The sequence below is a fragment of the Salvelinus fontinalis genome, chromosome 14 (assembly GCF_029448725.1).
Source record: "Salvelinus fontinalis isolate EN_2023a chromosome 14, ASM2944872v1, whole genome shotgun sequence".
Classification (NCBI taxonomy): Eukaryota; Metazoa; Chordata; class Actinopteri; order Salmoniformes; family Salmonidae; genus Salvelinus; species Salvelinus fontinalis.
Window position 1 is genome coordinate 52751151 of NC_074678.1, and position 19752 is coordinate 52770902.

Below are 19752 nucleotides of genomic sequence, written 5' to 3' on the forward strand. Positions count from 1 at the left end.
ATGATTTCACTTACTTTGTTTCTTGTCAATCATACACTCATACTGCATCTTACCAAACACAAAGTACTCTGAGTTTTAAAACCAATGTTATATTGTTGTTGGGATCCTCTATTTAATGGTTTACCCCTCCCAATTGCTCAGAATTAAAATATGAATACATGTATAACGTAATTCCTTGTGCTGTCAGTTTGATACCTGTGTAGTTTAATTATGTAGGTGGTGGATGTGACGCTTTGCTGACAAACACTAGACGGAGATCGATTACCCTTTTGCATGAAGAAGAGCCGAACGAGAAGAGAGGAAGAGGCAAAGCAAGAAGATCGACTCCGCCCAAAATCTGTACCACACGTAAATAAGTGTTAAGCAAAACAAGTGAGTATGGGGAGCAATGAGAGAGTGTTGAATTTGGTCAAGATAAAAGTGAATTGCTATTTTGATAGGTGAGGCTTATTTGATGTAATATGTGTTTCATGATGTTTAGGTTATTACGAATGTAGTAGAGTTAAAATGGTTATTCCATCAAACTTCAAATTATTATAATAGTATACAACGCAGAACAGAACAACCAGGTTGAGGGTCAGTGGCCAAAGCCCGCGAACAGGAATATTCCAAGTTCAGACAGAAAGGGGGGAGTCAGATCGCTATGATCGCCAGGAACTTTACTTTTGGTGTATATTTTTAATTGTTGCACTACTGGTGCTGCCTGTTGATGTTAGGTAGGCAGCTACAGTAGCTGAATGATGTTAACATCTTCGGGTTTTATTTCATTAAATCTATTTTATTTCATCCGGGTGCTTGTGTCACCTACTAACACCCTGGTACTACCCGTAGCGCCCGCTCTCCTCAGTCCGAGAAAACACTGAGAGAGAAAGGTATGTGTTGCAGATTACTCCTTTGTAGAAGTCCATAACGTGAAATAATTAAAACATCCCAAGGTTAATGCTGTAGATATTGTTATAAGGGAATGTGAGGCAATTGAAACATGTCACTTTCAGAGTTTTATTGTTGTTATTAATGTAGTTTACAGAGTGCTAAAAGTGCTGCTGTTGCTAGCTAGCATGCCTTTCGGTTAGCTAAGCTGCCGACTGGTGCTGGCGTTGCATTATGGGAGATGTAGTTTGGTCCTCTACGGTCCGAATGGAATATAGGCGATTTCACGTTGTAACTTGTTTATGTTGCAGTGTTTTTGTACATGAGTTGTTGTATTTTGGTACTGTCACCACTGAAAGCACCTAGCAATGTATTGGGGATGTGAGACAGGATATGTGTTTTGCCTTTCTTCAGGCTCCTGTGTAGAACAACTTGTCAGATGGTGCATTGGAGACTGATGTGTTCCTCTCCTGTCTTTTCACAATACTATTGCAGGTATGGTTCTATTGTCTAAGAATTAAGATTATACATTCTTTGTATTAAGGACTGGTTATTATTTTATAGTATACATTATGGCTTTATATATGAATGTGATTGTGTGAGTCTGAGAAAACACTGAGAGAGAAAGAACAACTTGTCAGATGGTGCATTGGAGACCGATGTGTTCCTGTCCTGTCTTTTCACAATACTATTGCAGATCAACATAAAAGCCTAAAAGAGAGCCGTGGTGTCGCTCTTCATTTCCCTGGTTCTCCTGTGGTACGTAAGAAACCCGCTACACGAGTGTACTGATATAAGTGTAATGCACATGAGATTCCGGCAACTTTGTGAAAAACTATTTCATATTGGAGATGTGCCTGGTATTCACACACGTACATGTCCTCTCATTGGCTGGAATGCTCCCACCTGATCTCGCCTACTGAAGCATGTCTATCACCTTGTATTTCCATTGTTAGAGTGGTCAGTCGACCATCTTCTCAATACAATAGATCATCTTTGACTGACCACAGTTACAGCCATGCATCAATTCAACTACTTCTTGTCCTCAAGTAATAAACATCTGACCAATCAGAATAGAGCACAGTAGTAGTTAGGTAGATAATCAAATACCATTACAATTTCAAACAACATTCACCATATTTTAGAACTACACAACAGTGACATAGAAAACAATAATATTATACTGTTCAATGAGTGGGCTAGAATATATCAAATATGGTATACTAAATGTACGTGTTGTTTAAAGGTACACTTTTTATACAAAAGGAGCAACGACAATTCAGCCGCAAAATGGTAGGCCACACAAGCTCACAAAACGGTACCGCCGAGTGCTGAAGCGTGTGGCGCGTAAAAATCGTCTGTTCTCAGTTGCAACACTCACTACCGAGTTCTAAACTGCCTCTGGAAGCAACAACAGCACAAGAACTGTTCGTCGGGAGCTTCATGAAATGGGTTTCCATGGCTGAGAAGCCGCACACAGGCCTAAGATCACCATTCGCAATGCCAAGTGTTGGCTGGAGTGGTCTAAAGCTAGACACCATTTGACTCTGGAGCAGTGGAAAACCGTTCCCTGGAGTGATGGATCAAATCAAATCGCATTTGTCACATTCGCCAAATACAACAGGTGTAGGTAGAGTCAATGTGCGGGGGTACAGGTTAGTCGAGGTAATTGAGGTAATATGTACAGTACCAGTCAAAAGTTTGGACACACCAACTCATTCAAGGGTTTTTCTTTGTTGACTTTTTTCTACATTGTAGAATTATAGTGAAGACCCAAACTAGGAAATAACACACATGGAATCATGCAGTAACCAAGAAATGATCTCCGCATGTGTGGTTCCCACTGTGAATTATGGAGGAGGAGGTGTGGGAGTGACTTTCTGGTGACACTGTCTGTGATTTATTTAAAATTCATGGCACACTTAACCAGTATGTCTCCCACAGCATTCTGCAGCGATACGCCATCCCATCTGGTTTGCGCTTAGTGGGACTATTATCTGTTTTTCAATAGGACAATGACACCTCCAGGCTGTGTAAGAGCTATTTGAAAAATAAGGAGAGTGATGGAGTTCTGCATCCGATAACCTGGCCTCCACAATCACCTGACCTCAACCCAATTGAGATGGTTTGGGATGAGTTGGACCACAGAGTGAAGCATATGTGGGAACTCCTTCAAGACTGTTGGAAAAGTATTCCAGGTGAAGCGAAGCTGGTTGAGAGAATCCAAAGAGTATGCAAAGCTGTCATCAAGGCAAAGGGTGGCTACTTATATTTGTATGTGTTTAACACATGATTACATATGTGTTATTTCATAGTTGATGTCTTCACTGTTAATATACAATGTATAAAATAGTACAAATAAAGAAAAACCATTGAATGAGTAGGTGTGTCCAAACTTTTAAATGGTACTGTATATGTAGGTAGGGGTAAAATGACTATACATAGATACATAGCCTTGCAAAAGTATTCACCCCTCTTGGCGTTTTTCCTATTTTCTTGCATTACTACCTGTAATTTAAAATGATTTTCATTTGGACAAAATAGTCCAAATTGATGAAGTGAAATGAAAAAAATTACTAAATTCTAAAATTAAAAAAAAATTACAAAAGGAAAAGTGGTGCGTGCATATGTATTCATCCCCTTGCTATGAAGCCCCTAAATAAGATCTGTTGCAAACAATTACCTTCAGAAGTCACATAATTAATTAAATAGATTGCACACAGGTGGACTATAAGTGTCACATGATCTCAGTATATACAGTTGAAGTCGGAAGTTTACATACATTTAGGTTGGAGTCATTAAAACTAATTTTTCAACCACTCCACACAATTCTCATTAACAAACTATAGTTTTGGCAAGTCGTTTAGGACATCTTCTCTGTGCATGACACAATAAATGTTTCCAACAGTTAACAGACAGATTATTTCACTTATAATTCACTGTATCACAATTCCACTTTATAATTCACTGTATCACAATTCCAGTGGGTCAGAAGTTTACATACACTAAGTTGACTGTGCCTTTAAACAGCTTGGAAAATTCCAGATTTTTTTTTCATGGCTTTAGAAGCTTCTGAGAGGCTAATTGACATAATTTTAGTCAATTGGAGGAGTACCTGTGGATATATTTCAAGGCCTACCTTCAAACTCAGTGCCTCTTTGCTTGACATCATGGGAAAGTCAAAAGAAATCAGCCAAGACCTCAGAAAAAAAACTTCTGACCCACTGGGAATGTGATGAAAGAAATAAAAGCTGAAATAAATCATGCTCTACTATTATTCTGACATTTCACTTTAAAAAAATAAATAAAGTGGTTACCCTACCTGACCTAAGAAAGGGGATTTTTTACTAGAATAAGATGTCAGGAATTGTGAAAAACTGAGTTTAAATGTTTCCGACTTCAATTGTATACACCTGTTCTCAAAGGCCCCAGAGTCTGCAACACCACTAAGCAAGGGGCACCACCAAGCAAGGGGCATCATGAAGACCAAGGAGCTCTCCAAACAGGTCAGGGAAAAAGTTGTGGAGAAGTACAGATCAGGGTTGGGATATAAAAAAAAATCACAAACTTTGAACATCCCACAGAGCACCATCAATTCCATAATTAAAATTTTTAAAGAATATGGCACCAAAACGAACCAGCCAAGAGCGGGCCGCCCACCAAAACTCATGGACCAGGCAAGGGGGGCATTAATCAGAGAGGCAACAAAGAGACCAAAGATAACCCTGAAGGAGCTGCAAAGCTCCACAGCGGAGATTGGAGTATCTGTCCATAGGACCACTTTAAGCCATACACTCCACAGTGCTGGGCTTTACGGAAGAGTGGCCAGAAAAAAAGCCAGTACTTAAAGAAAAGAATAAGCAAACACGTTTGGTGTTCGCCAAAACATATGGAAGAAGGTACTCTGGTCAGATGAGACTAAAATTGAGCTGTTTGGCCATCAAGGAAAACACTAAGTCTGGCACAAACCCAACACCTTTCATCACCCCGAGAACATCATCCCCACAGTGAAGCATGGTGGTGGCAGCATCATGCTGTGGGGATGTTTTTCATTGGCAGGGACTGGGAAACTGGTCAGAATTGAAGGAATGATGTATGGCGCTAAATACATGGAAATTCTTGAGAGAAACCTGTTTCAGTCCTCCAGAGATTTGAGACTGGGACAGAGGTTCACCTTCCAGCAGGACAATTACCCTAAGCATACTGCTAAAGCAACACTTGAGTGATTTAAGGGGAAACATTTAAATGTCTTGGAAAGGGCTAGTCAAAGCCCAGACCTCAATCAAATTGAGAATCTGTGGTATGACTTAAAGATTGCTGTGCACCAGCGGAACACATCCAACTTGAAGGAGCTGGAGCAGTTTTGCCTTGAAGAGTGAGCATAAATCCTAGTGGCTAGATGTGCCAATCTTATAGAGACATATCCCAAGAGACTTGCAGCTGTAATTGCTGCAAAAGGTGGCTCTACAAAGTATTGACTTTGGGGGGGTGAACAGTTATGCATGCTCAAGTTTTTTTTTTTTCTTCTATTTATTGTTTGTTTCACAAGAAAACATTTTTTGCATATTCAAAGTGGTAGGCATGTTATGTAAATCAAATTATACAACCTCACAAAAAATCTATTTTAATTCCAGGTTGTAAGGCAACAAAATAGGAAAAATGCCAAGGGGGTGAATACTTTCACAAGGCACTGTAATAAACAGAGAGTAGCAGCAGTGTAAAAAAAAGGGGGGGGATCAATTCAAATAGACTGGGTAGCCATCAGATCACGCTTCACCATTTGGCAGTACGAAGAATGAATCTGGGTTTGGCGGATGCCAGGAGAATGCTACCTGCCCCAATGCATATTGCCAACTTTACAGTTTGGTGAAGGAGGAATAATGGTCTAGCGCTTTTTCATGGTTCAGGCTAGGTCCCTTAGTTCCAGTGAAGGGAAATCTTAACTCTTCAACATACAATGACATTATACACAATTCTGTGCTTCCAACTTTGTGGCAACAGTTTGGGGAAGGCCCTTTCCTGTTCCAGCATGACAATGCCCCTGTGAACAAAGTGAGGTGCGTACAGAAATGGTTTGTGGAGATCTGAGTGGAAGAACTTGACTGACCTGCACAGAGCCCTGACCTCAACTCCTTCAAAAACCTTTGGGATGGATTGGAACGCCGACTGCGAGTCAGGCCTAATCGCCCAACATCAGTGCCCGACCTCACTAATACCCGTGGCTGAATGAAAGCAAGTCCCCGCATCAATGTTCCAACTTCTAGTGGAAAGCCTTCCCAGAAGAGTGGATGCTGTTAAAGCAGCAAAGGGGGGACCAACTCCATATTAATGTCCATTAGTTTGGAATTAGATTTTCGACGAGCTTGTGTCTACATACTTTGGTCATGTGGTGTATTTCTGTGCACATCCAACACACTGAAAAGGATGTAGATATTTGATTATACCATTACAACCTAGTCCATTGGACCAATTGCCATTACATAATAGCTGGTCCATATCTTCTATGCCAAATGGCCCCTTTTGAAGTCATAGACTTCCCCTGTGATTACATTTAGTTCCTGGTTCTTTCATTTGACCAGAATATAATTTCCCCCCAAGCAACATCAAAGTATGGATACTTCAAAGTAGAATAAGGGACTGCCACTTTGACTCCTCAAATGGGTCTTTTGATCAGCTTCTGAAAACCCCAATACAATAAGAGAAAATGCACCAGATAAGAGGATTTGACTGCCATATGATTAATGTAGTCATCCTTACAGTTATCAGATAAGCACAGCATGGACTAATCCATTAATATGAGGAGGCATTCAAAGTCAGTGTAATGGCAGGGGAACTGTTGCAGCACCACAGCTCTGTCAATTCATTTTTGAATGGGGCCTAAAAGTTCCAGAAGCTTAATGGTGTACGAAGGCATACGCATACAAGCCAGGAGGATCAGCAGTAGTCCAAGTGATTACTTTTGGAGCTCTTGTAATCAACATCCAAGACAACAAATTGCATTAATGTGCTGAGACTCTGAATATTCATGCGGTGATTATTAACCAGTCATAATCTTCATCAAAACCAACCCTGTTTTTTATTATCCAAGCAATATTTGTGACATCATAAAAATAAGAATACAACCATAAAGAGTGATCATACTTACTGTCAAATAAGGAAAATCAATCGAACCCAAATCATGTTCTTGTTTAGGTATTTCCATTAAATTAAGGTGAGGCACCACAGGCTAAAATGACAGTTTTGAAATTCAGGAGTATTTTGGTCATTTTCAGTATTAGTACTTCCAAAAGTTACATTAAAAAATGTCAGCTTGATGTATCTAGTACCAGTCAAACGTTTGGACACACCAACTCATTCCAGGATTTAAGTGTTGCGGTTAATTTCTGTATTATCAAATAAGGAGAGGCAAACTTATCACACAAGTCAGAGATATACTTAAACTAAATATTTATTCACTTATTAATAAAGAAAGCATGTCACATCACACACAAGTGAATGATGTGAGTGCATTACAATATGGCTGGTCGACAAACCACTCTTAGATGATTTGTTGAGGCCCCGACACAAAGGATACAAAGATATTTTATAGCAAAGTCTACATGACAAACAACAGACGTGTGGAATGGGCCACAAGGTTAGGATTCGTATGAAATAAATGAATAATTCACAGCAGACAGTATCTGCTTTAAATACTGTTCTCTTTGTGTCGAAACCAGGGTCTGGCCCCCAAACAAGATTCCTCTCATAATTATACATACCCGAGCCATCTCTACCCTATCTCCCGGCACACAAACACATGCTATGGAATGCAGTCTTTTAGGTTTTATCACCAAAGGCATCGTAAATCCACTGTCAGCATTAAGCCCCAGAGGCCTAACTCAGAAGACCCCGCACAGATGAGTGTTCTAAGAACCATATTCTATTCCACAAAACAACCATTTGATGCAATAACAGTATAATAACATAATCTTGTAATTTTGCTCTCACATACGTCAAGGGGTATGAGTACTTTCTGAAGGCACTGTATATAATTTTAAAGCCCATTTCATAGAGAAATGTACAAACTGGACTCTATGTAGTAACTTACTTTAAAGAGGTCGTGATTGAGTCAACATAGGTGTTTGGCGATTGGTAGGCTAAATTAATTGTACCTTTCGTTAACTGCTATTTCCTGAAAGTAAGACCCTTCCCACATGCTAACACATTTTTCTCAGCTTCAGAAGCATCTGTATTCACCACATTGTGTGTGGTTATCCTTAGATATATGCTCCAGATTTGAATAGAGGGAATTGTTGATATGTTGTCAAATGTTCATTCCACATAACATTTTCTTTGGAAATATGTGCTAAAAATGCAGTTTAGTATTTTACAGATTTAAATATGAAATAAGTATATATCCACAATCTAGTCAATGCAAGTCCGGTCCTGGAGTGTCTCAACAGAGTGAAACAAAAATAGTTAGGCTGACATCATTCAGTTTCCAGAAAAATTGATTTGGGGTATATGCAAATATGTGCATATTTAATGAGTGGTACCTCATTTGCATATCTTAATACAATATTTCAGAGAAGTTGTAGCTAATACAAAAAAGTATTATATTGCTGTCTATATTCAACTAGTAAAGTTAATTGTGATTAAGGGGGGGGGGGGGGATTTGTCTATTAGGGTGTGGTGCCTCGCCTTAAGTTACTTTCAACAAACCATAAGCAACAGTGCACGAAGCCATTCCTGTCCATTAGTGTCAGGTATGTGAGAGTGTTTCCTGTAAAGTGAACTCACCTAATGGGGTTATGTGTCTCCAGGAGATGGTGGGATCTGGTTTCCCACTGGCTGTGCAGATGAGTGACACGTTGCTGCCCTCGTTTACCGTGATGTCAGAGGAAATGTCATAGATCTTGGGGGGAACTGCAAAGCAAAAGAAACATAAAAGAAACGAGATTACCATTTTTGAATCTTTGACCCACAGTGCACCCTCTCACTCACTTCTTTGCGATGGAACAGTCAGCATAAAAAATAACATTGAAACTGATATACACAGGGTTGGGGGAGTAACGGATTACATGGAATCCGTTACGTTGCCAGCAAAAATATTGTAATCAGATTACAGATACTTTTGAAAAACTAGATGACCATTTAGAGGATTCATTTTAAAACCAGAAAGGATGTTTAAGAAAAAAAAACTTTGACACTTCTCTGTTTCCTCAATGACATTCAAATCAGCATTGAAAAAAAGGTGCAAGGTTAAGTTGTGTTTGAAGGATCGCGGGAAAGAGCAGGAATAGGCTTTTGTAGGCTACAGTCCAAGCTATGTCTTCCAATGGTGCGACTGCTGTCAGCATCCAAAGATGATCCAATTTGAATAAACGCTTGGAGGTAAGGATGACAGCAGGGGTGTAGTCTACGGCGATATGAATATCACTTATCATTGATATCTACGTAGTGCTATAATTTGAATCACACTGCCGCTCACTCATTTAGCTATTTGCGCCTTACGGATTGTGGTTGTTGTGTATGGCTGTTCACAAATATACATGTGTATTTGAACCCAAATACTATAATTACTCTCCGGGGAAGTGGGTATCACTTCCTTGGAATTCTTTTTAAATTGGCATATATTAAAACCGTGAGTGAAGAAATGAAAACTCTTGACACCGTTGAGAGAGCCGCAGAAATAACAATAATAGAAAAGGTAGCAAAGCCATAGAGGCACTAAAAGAAACGCAAGAGCATTCTACTAATTTTGCTCGAATATGGGAAAAAATCTAATCGTGGATAAAATTGGTCAGCATTTCCCTGCTGACAGAAGAAGAAGACAGATGGATATCTGTGGATTAGGTGAGGGGTGGGGTCAGTTCCACTTAAGGGAGTAATCAGGGTTGGTATCTGGTTACCTTCTTTCCTGTGGAGCCATAAACTGTAAGGAGGAGTGTCTTAAGTAGGATGCATATAAACTGATGTCTGAAATGTTTAGCGGTCTGATTTCAGCTGTACAGAACCTTTGGGAAAGATTAAACTTGGTTAAAGCTTCTCTAGTGTCCGTGAGTTATTTACTCTGAGAAATAAAAACCTAACAATACTGATTATGTGCCACATAAAAAACAATTACTAATATCACATATAGCTCTGATATGGGGTGTTTAACCTTTATTAAAAAAAAATGTCATTCGAGCCCTGAATGCTGATTGTCTGAAAGCCGTGGTATATCAGGGTACCACGGGTATGACACTTTTTACTGTTCTAATTACATTGGTTAACAGGTTATAATAAAAATAAATCACCTTGGGGTCTGTGGTATATGGCCAGTATACCACGGCAAAGGGCTGTATCCAGCCACTCCGTGTTGCGTCGTTGGAACTCTAAAAAAGTTTATTTCCTTCCTCCCTTCCTTGGAATAATCACTGATCTGGCATTACTGTATTGACAAAAAAAATGTGTACTGAAACCTATACCAACTGTGTTAGATCAGTGACTACTACAAGGAATGGAGGATGCAGTTTACATGCCACTCAGTGTGTTGTTCAGCGGAATTCATGCTGTGGAAATGGCTTTCTGATCTATAGATTTGGATCCAAATGGGAATAAAGAGCACACCTTTTGTTTTACGACAGTCTTTTTGAGGCTCTGCTGAATCAATTATTGCTTGTCTGACTTATGTTTACTTGATGTTGCTCCCACTGTTGACACGTCTCCTTAACGTCGGATAGCACAAATGGAAAATGTTGAGTTTGTCTGCTGATCCTATCTCAACCTTTGCAGGAACCAAGACCCTTTCGCAGATGTGGCAAAGGGGTCCCAACTGTTTCAACAGAGATGTCGGGAGACAGTTTGTTGTGGAATCAATGTCACAGGTGTGACTATTTTGCATGTTTAACAATAAAACATTCCTATTGAATGATTAATGCAACATGCGATTTTCAAATTGTGTATTTACACCCTCTTGTATTTGTGTCCCACGCGGCCGACCACAGGAAGTGATACGGTCCAGAGGCATGGTGAATCATTGCTTATGACTAAAATGTTTGACGGGAGCACATGGCAAATGGACTTTGTGATGTAAGTCTGAGGAAAGACGGACAACTGCCTGCTGGCTTGCATCGCTGTGCCCCATAGTGTTTTGGTTTGGTTTTATATGTTTGTCAGATTTTAATTAGCATTGTTTTTAAGTTAAAAGTAAAGAGAAAATAGAATACGCAAATGAAGCTTTCTAACTGAATTGTGAAAACAAACTGAGAATGCATTGAAACTTGATTACTGAAACGGTGACGATTGAAAACAATGCCTTATAAAAAAATATATATATATATGTTGAAAACTGTCCTTATTGTTGTCTGCCTCTGCTTCACTCTGCCTGCTCAACCCAGACCTAACCTGTCACTTTTCCACCTTGTGACACCAATCAACACAATGACATCGCAGACATGATTGGATCTGTACCTTGGATGGTGACCAAATTGATCATGTCCATACTTACAAATATCTGGGCATTTGGATAGATGAAAAGCTGTCTATCAAAAAACATATGAGTTAACCAAAAAGCTGAGAATAAAAATTGCCTTCTATAAAAAAAATAGGTCATGCCTCTAACTAAATAGTAGAAAGCAGATCATTCAGTCTACATTTCTTCCAGTCTTGGACTATGGTGACATCATCTACATGATGATGCCACTTCATTAAAGACATGCTCCGGTACTTTGGTGACTAAGAAAGTCTTGCTCAGTGTTCGCCTGCTCAGTGTTCTCCAATGAGGTTGCAGGGTAGGCCCAACAGCTGAGTGAGTGAGTACGTTTGGCTCATGAGTGCTACTTTCAGAACTACTGGCTAAAAGTATACAAGAGTACCGGAGAATTTAACAAAAGTTGTTAGATGCAGTTTACCATAGTGTACTTAATTTTATCACAGGTGAAAGTTTTTGCACTCATCACTGTTTTCTCTATTAGAAACTAGTATGGCCCCTTGCTCCTCCCCTACGGGTGCTGGATCGCGCCTCTGCTTGCTCAGCATTTTGTGGCCACGGCCTGTTCTTCCTCCCTCCTTCCTTCCCGTCCCTCACTTCCTGCTGAATGCGGAACGAGGAAGAGCTCAGTTTTGTTTGTTTGGAAAGTTTGTTGTTTGAAAGTGTACGGGAAAGTTATTGGTAGCTAGCTAGCTTCTTAGTTTGGATCCCGCGACGCAGTTGGCATCAGTTGCTGCGACTGCTTGTCTCTTTCCAGTGATCCTGCGGACCAATCACGGGTCTGAAGAGCTATTTGGTGTTGCAGCTAGCCTAGCTGCATATCAAGCAGGGTTTTCTTGAACGCAGCCTGCGACATGGTTAGCCATTGTGGCTGGGACTGCGGATTGTCCCGGGTTTGTGGCTGTCTAGATCCCTACAGTTTATTGTTTTCAATCTTCCCCGTGACCAGCCCTGTCTGGAACTGCGAGGAGTAACAGCGTAACCTACGCTGTTAGCTACCATGACAAAGACCAAAGCTGGCGGGAGTACCGTTGAGGACAGTGGTGTCTCTCTATCACACATGAAGGATCTTTTAAACAAAAAAAAGAGACCTACAAGCAGTTGTTACAACAACAACAAAATAGCTTCAAGTGTTTTGTCCAAATACTTGTGGATTCTACTAACAAAAGAATGGACGGCCTGATTAGAGAGGTCCAGGACATGAAGAACAGTTTGCAGTTCGCCCAGGGTCAGCTAGATGAGTTGAAACTGGAGAACGGCAAGATGACAAAACTCTGTAAGTCATTGAGAGAGGACATCAGTTCTGTGTGTGAATCCATGCCAATAATGACGGATAAATCTCGAGGGACAATCAATGTGGAACAACATGGTTGTGGACGGAATGCGGAACAACATGGTTGTGGACGGAATTGCAGAATCTCCACATGAGACCTGTACGGAGTCTGAGGACAAAGTGAGGGAAATGGATCTCCGAGAAATTGAAGACGGACCACAGGAGGATTGAGGTGGAGCGCACCCACAGGACTGGAAAACCCACCACCGGCCCAGGTGACAGACCCAGGCCAATAGTGGTCAAATTCCTGAGGTTCAAGGACAAGGTAGCTGTTCTGAAAACAACCAAGAACTTTGAGAGGAACTTATATCTTCCTCAACGAGGACTATCCTGAAGCTGTGTGCCAGAAGAGGAAAGAACTGATCCCAGCCATGAAAGCTGCCAGAGCAGTGGGGACATTGCTTACATCCACTATGACAGGCTCACTGTCCACCCTCTCTCCCAGAAGCCTGGAAGGGATGAGAGAGCCAAGCTTATGGGTTCGTAGCTTCAACCCCACAGCACACACCCACACACAAATCTATATATTTTTGCTCTTTTCAGTATTATGTCTATCTCTGATAAGCTACCCAGGAAAGGGCTGAAAATAGCACATACTAATATATGTAGCCTTAGAAATAAGGTTCATGAACTCAATAACAAGCTAACATCAGATAACATTCATATATTAGCCATTTCTGAGACTCACTTAGATAATTAATTTGATAATACAGCAGTAGCAATAAAAGGATATAACATCTATAGAAGAGACATAAATACTTATGGGGGAGGTGTTGCTGTATATATTCAGAGCCATATCCATGTAATGCTTAGAGAAGATCTCATGTCAAGTGTTATTGAAGTGTTGTGGTTGCAGGTTCACTTGGCACATCTAAAGTATTTTCTTTTGGGGTGTTGCTATAGGCCACCAAGTGCTAACAGTATCTAAATAATATTTGTGAATGCTTGATAGTGTATGGTATGTAAAAAGAGAAGTGTACTTTCTTGGGGACCTGAATATTGACTGGTTTTCATCAAGCTGTCCGCTCAAGAGGAAACTTCTTACTGTAACCAGTGCCTGTAATCTCAACCTACCAGGGTGTTTACAAAGACTACAGGAACAAGATCATCAACATGTATCGATCACATTTTTACTAATACTGTAGAACATTGTTTTAAAGCTGTATCCTTACCCATTGGATGCAGTGATCACAGTATAGTGGCTATATCTATTTTAGAGAAAGTTCCAACAGCTGGGCCTAAAATAGTGTATAAGAGAGCATACGAAAGACATTGCTGTGACTCTTATGTGGATGATGTTAAACATATTTGTTGGTCTGATGTGATTAATGAGGAGCATCCAGACACTGCACTTGATGTATTTATGAAATTGCTTCTTTCAATTATTGATAAACACGCACCTATTAAGAAACTGACTGTTAGAACAGTTAAGGCACCATGGATTGATGAGGAATTGAAAAACCGTATGGTTGAAAGAGATGGGGCAAAAGGAGTGGCCAATAAGTCTGGCTGCACATCTGACTGGCTTACTTACTGCAAATTGAAAAATGATGTGACTAAACTAAACAAAAAGAAGAAGAAACGGTATTATTAAGCCAAGATAAATGATATAAAGAATGATGGAAAAAGCTTTGGAGTATTTTAAATGAAATTATTGGCAGAAAGACACATTCAACTTCATCTTTCATTGAATCAGATGGCTTATTCATCATGAGACCATTTGATGTTGCCAATTATTTTAATTATTTTTCTTTGGAAAAGTGGGCAAACTTAGACAGGAAATGCCAACAACAAACAGTGAGCAATTGTATTCATGCATTAAAAAAATTATGAAAGAAAAGCATTGCAAGTTTGAATTTTGTAAAGTTAGTGTGAGAGAGGTGGAAACATTATTATCGATCAACAATGACCAACCTCCTGGCATTGATAACTTAGATGGAAAGCTACTGAGGATGGTAGCTGACTCTATAGCCATTCCTATCTGTCATATTTTTAATCTGAGCCTAGAGGTAAGTCTTTGTCCTCAAGCCTGGAGGGAAGCCAAAGAAATGTCCCGCTACCTAAGAGTGGTAAAGTGACCTTTACTGGTTCGAACAGCAGACCTATAAGCTTGCTGCCAGCTCTTAGCAAACTCTTGGAAAAAATTGTGTTTGACCAAATACAATGCTATTCTCTGTAAACAAATTAACAACAGACTTTCAGCATGTTTATAGAGAAGAGCACTCAACATGTACAGCACTGACACAAATGACTGATGATTGGTTGAAATAAATTGATAATGAGATTGTGGGAGCTGTACTGTTAGACTTCAGTACAGCCTTTCATTTATTTTTCAACAGGTTATGGTCAATAACCTGTTGTTGAAAAATTGTATGTGTTATGGCTTTTCAACCTCTGCCATATCGTGGATTCAGAGCCATCTATCTAATAGAACTCAAAGGATTTTCTTTAATGGAAGTTTCTCTAATGTCAAACATGTAAAGTGTGGTGTACCGCAGGCCAGCTCTCTAGGCCCTGTACTCTTGTAAATTTTTACCAATGACCTGCCACTGGCATTAAACAAAGCTTGTGTGTGCATGTATGCTGATGATTCAACCACGTATGCATCAGCAACCACAGCTAATGAAGTCACTGAAACCCTAAACAAAGAGTTGAGTCTGTTTTGGAATGGGTGGCCATTAATAAACTGGTCCTGAACATCTCTAAGAGCATTGTATTTGGTACAAATCATTCCTTAAGTTCTAGACCTCAGCTGAATCTGGTAATGAATGGTGTGGCTGTTGAACAAGTTTAGGAGACTTCAGATTGTAAACTGTCATGGTGAAAAGATATAGATTCAATGGTTGTAAAGATGAGGAGGGGTCTGTCTAATAAAGAGATGGTCTGCTTTTTTGACACCACACTCCAAAAAGCAAGTTATGCAGTCTAGTTTTGTCTAATCTTTGATTATTGTCCAATTGTGTGGTCTAGTGCTACAAGGAAAGACCTAGTTTAGCTGAAGCTGGCCCAGAACAGAGTGGCACGTTTTGCTCTTAATTGTAATCAGAGAGCTGATAGAAACACTATGCATGCCAGTCTCTCTTGGCTAAATGTTGAGGAGAGACTGACTGCATCACTTCTTTTTTTTTTATAAGAAACATTAATGTGTTGAAAATCCCAAATTGTTTGCATAGTCAACACAGCTCTGACACACACACACACACACACACACACTTATCCCACATGACATGCCACCAGGGGTCTTTTCATAGTCCCCAAATCCAGAACAAATTCAAGAAAGTGTACAGTTTATATAGAGCCCTTATTGCATGGAACTTCCTTCCAACTCATATTGCTCAAATAAACAGCAAACCTGGTTTAAAAAACTGATAAAACAACACAACACCTCTCCACTATTTGACCTAGATAGTTTGTGTGTATGCATTGATATGTAGGCTACATGTGTCTTTAAAATTGGTTTATGTAGTTCTGTCCTTGAGCTGTTCCTGTGAATTGATGTTCTGTATTATGTCATTCTGTATTATGTTTCATGTTTTGTGTGGACCCCAGGAAGAGTAGCTGCTGCTTTTGCAACAGCTAATGGGGATCCTAATAAAATACCAAATACCTCTTTGACGTCTCATAGGTCCAAACACTGCACTGTTCCTTTATAAAGCACTTTTTCTATATTTTCAAATGCCATGTTAGCATAAGTGCATCTTTAGCTAGTAATGCTGGTTGCTCACAAATGGGTAATGTGTCAAATATGGTCAATTTAAGAGCACCATCTACCCACAATAGATTTGAAAGCTTGAAATATGTTGCATGTACCACTAGAGGACGATGGGAACCTGCAGACAATGGATGAACTCAAACTATGTTAATACAGTGCAGTGGGTTTGAGTGGGAGTGTGAATAGCTTGGAGGGCCTCCATAGCTTTTCACTCAACATACTGTGTAGTCATAAACAGCAAGAAAGGTTAACACCAGTACAGAGCACACTCCTTTACCTTCCATTGAGCATATAATGATTGAAAAACATGATTTAATCTCCAACCCGGGGGGATTCTCTCTTATTTCATCTGTTTTTTTGCAGCTCTGTTGTTTTTATTATCCTGTAAACTCACTGGACACCATTTACTTCAAAGGCTACAGAGAGCGGTGGCTTTAGGATGTGAGTTTCTCCAAAACAATGGAGGAGGCCGTGACAATGCCACCCCACCATCCCTGCAACAAAACAACATTCTAACCCCTTCCCAGTCCCCTCCGAGTCAACTTCTTGTTTTCTTTACGTGGTAATTCATTAACGGCTGTGTGATTGTCGTGTTTGCCCATTCCACTCTAATTTCGATTCTACAGCCCTGCGGGAGGTGGTGAGACGAAGCTGCCACAGCTGATCGGGACGGCATCATCTCCTTTCTCCAGCCCGGAGTGAATAAATAAGCCTCTAATGACGCCACCTTGAATTACTGAAACGCTTACAGCTGCACTATTAAAATGCAGGGCTTTCTCCACAGCAAAGTGGAATACACGTCTTTACATAAATTCTGACAGGTTCTCCGGGGCTGACTACTACCACCAAATTGCAGGACCCCATTACTATACACCTACTGCCAACTCGCATTCCAATTACTGCACAGGGGAAGCCATGCCTCCTGTCATAATGCTCACTACCATGGGCAAAGGGCGGAGAGGAGCAAAGGAAAAATAAATCCTTTATTCACCTAATTTATTCATATATTATTTTGTTTTCCATTTTCTGCATGGATAAATGAAACCAACACTGCACAATCACAATAATGTCTAAATACACTAATTTATTAGCATTACAGGGCACAGATGCTTACATGATTGAGGGAGGAAGTCCATTGATCAAGAAAAGTCTAATTTGGGTACTTTTGAAAAATACTTTTGGGCCTGTACTCAATAACTGACAGAAATAAGAAATGTTGTGGGTTCATACCCTTGAAATCCTCATATTATGTTTATCCAAATCTGTTCAAAATTACCAGTTGTTAAAGATGACATTGATATAGGCCTAAATGAAAAACCTAAAAAGGTACAGTTTCTCTGGCTTAGCCAGTTAATATACACCTCAGTTAGGAGACAGTTTCTACATATTCCTACAGGTATTCAATTCCCTCTCCCTGCTGCGGGCTGTAAAAAAAAATGTAAATCCCTTAATTAGCTGTCAGACACGGAAACTAAACATACAGACTGACAGATTATATTACCCAAAGGGATTACCTCCATTTGCAATGTCAAAGTATTCACAGATAATACACTGTACTTAACTTTAGAAGAAATTGGTCCAAGTTGAAAAAAATGCTTTCATTGGTAGCCAATTTATTTAAATAAAATGATAAAACTTGGTTGAATAATGTGTCTAAAATCCCCTAGTTTGTTTACGTGTGTGTAACTTTCTCCTAAATATAGCCCTCCAGGTGTAGCCCATCTTCCCCATTATCCCCTGAGTACTTATACCTGTGTTCTCTGTTTGCCTATGGCCAGTTTGTCTTGTCAGGTCTTACCAGCGAGCTTTCCCATTTTCCTGTTTCTTAAGTGTTTGTTTCCTAGTTATCCCAGTTATGAACCTCTGCCTGCCCTGACCCCGTTCTGCCATCCTGTACCTGCCTGACTCAGACCTAAAAACGAACCTCTGCCTGTCTTCAACCTGGCCTTTGCCACGTGTTATAATAAATGATGGAGAATTGTACTATGCGCCTCCTGTGTCTGCATGTGATACCATGAACTAATGTGGTGAAGATCAGTGATCTAGACAAATATGTTTAGGGGCGTTGGGTAATACAAATATAAATCCTAATGTTGAGATGCATTTGCACCATTCGCCATAAGAAAATGTGCATAAACAGTGTTGTTGTGCATTTAAACTGCACCACATCCCTGATATTTGTTAAACACTGTCAACCCTCTTCTATGTTACTTTATCTCTCCAATAGATATCTATACTTTTCGGCTGAAAAACACAAACTAATAATAAAAAGCAATACATGTTCAGAGACATATAGATGTTTTCATTTATTTGAGCCTAGAAGCCATGGTAGAAGTGGAATGAATGTGAGAGAGGGGGCAAAATATAAAACCTCATCAACAATGATTTGCTGATCAGATATCTGTCTTAGACCGTCAGTATTGTTTTCCAGTTTTGTGATGAAACAAAGGTGTGGTTGAATGTATTTATTATTATTGTCTCGGCCTTAGGCCTAAATATCACGGTGGCAAGGCATATGAAGTAGCAGGTTATAAAGCAGACAATGCAATTATCATTTAAAAAAGGTTGTAATATGCTTTGTTTGTCCGGCTTGGCTTCCCAGTGATTTTAACCATGCACAGCTATTGGAGTGGTCTGAGAGGGGAGGGGAAAACTGAAAACTAGCTGTTATTGGCAGAGAGGTTTGTAACTTTCTTTCTTATTGATGTCACCAGGCAGGCCAAAACTCCATCCCACCAAACCAAGCTTACATTTTAGGCGGTGTTTTCAAACAGCTATACACTAAAAGGACATCATTTTCACAATTTCACAGTATTAATCCAACGTACTAGTGTCGAAACATAAATAAAAAAACAGGTAAATCATGTTTTTGACTGCACTGGGCTTTTAAGTTTATACTACGAGTAAAACACATCAAAACAATAGAAAGGATACATTTACTGTTTGGTCCTTTGTCACAAGTGATACCTACAGACTATGAAAAGCCAACTGACATTTACTTCCGAGGTGCTGACCTGTTGCACCCTCTACAATCACTGTGATTATTATTATTTGACCATGCTGGTCATCTATGAACATTTGAACATCTTGGCCATGTTCTGTTATAATCTCCACCCGGCACAGCCAGAAGAGGACTGGCCACCCCTCATAGCCTGGTTCCACTCTAGGTTTCTTCCTAGGTTCTGGCCTTTCTAGGGAGTTTTTCCTAGCCACCGTGCTTCAACACCCGCATTGCTTGATGTTTGGGGTTCTAGGCTGGGTTTCTGTACAGCACTTGTGACATCAGCTGATGTAAGAAGGGCTTTATAAATAAATGTGATTGATTTGATTGATACAGACCACAAGTACAGGTTTAGATGTCATTATTTATCATGTGCAGTAGGA

The 19752-nt window shown here is 39.9% G+C and overlaps 1 protein-coding gene and 1 long non-coding RNA gene across 4 annotated transcripts in view; one reads left to right on the plus strand and one right to left on the minus strand.

Annotated features, from left to right (window-relative positions):
- negr1 (neuronal growth regulator 1) overlaps window positions 1–19752 on the minus strand; it is a 403241-nt gene that overhangs the window by 212567 nt on the left and 170922 nt on the right. For all 3 annotated transcript variants that reach the window (XM_055862270.1, XM_055862271.1, XM_055862272.1), the window contains exon 3: window positions 8650–8775. In XM_055862270.1, the coding sequence (XP_055718245.1) occupies window positions 8650–8775 (126 nt within the window). The remainder of the gene's footprint in view (window positions 1–8649; window positions 8776–19752) is intronic.
- On the plus strand, window positions 1291–11126 carry LOC129811103 (uncharacterized). The gene is made up of 3 exons (XR_008752841.1): window positions 1291–1629; window positions 10627–10718; window positions 10839–11126. It is a non-coding gene; the product is annotated as an uncharacterized LOC129811103 (long non-coding RNA).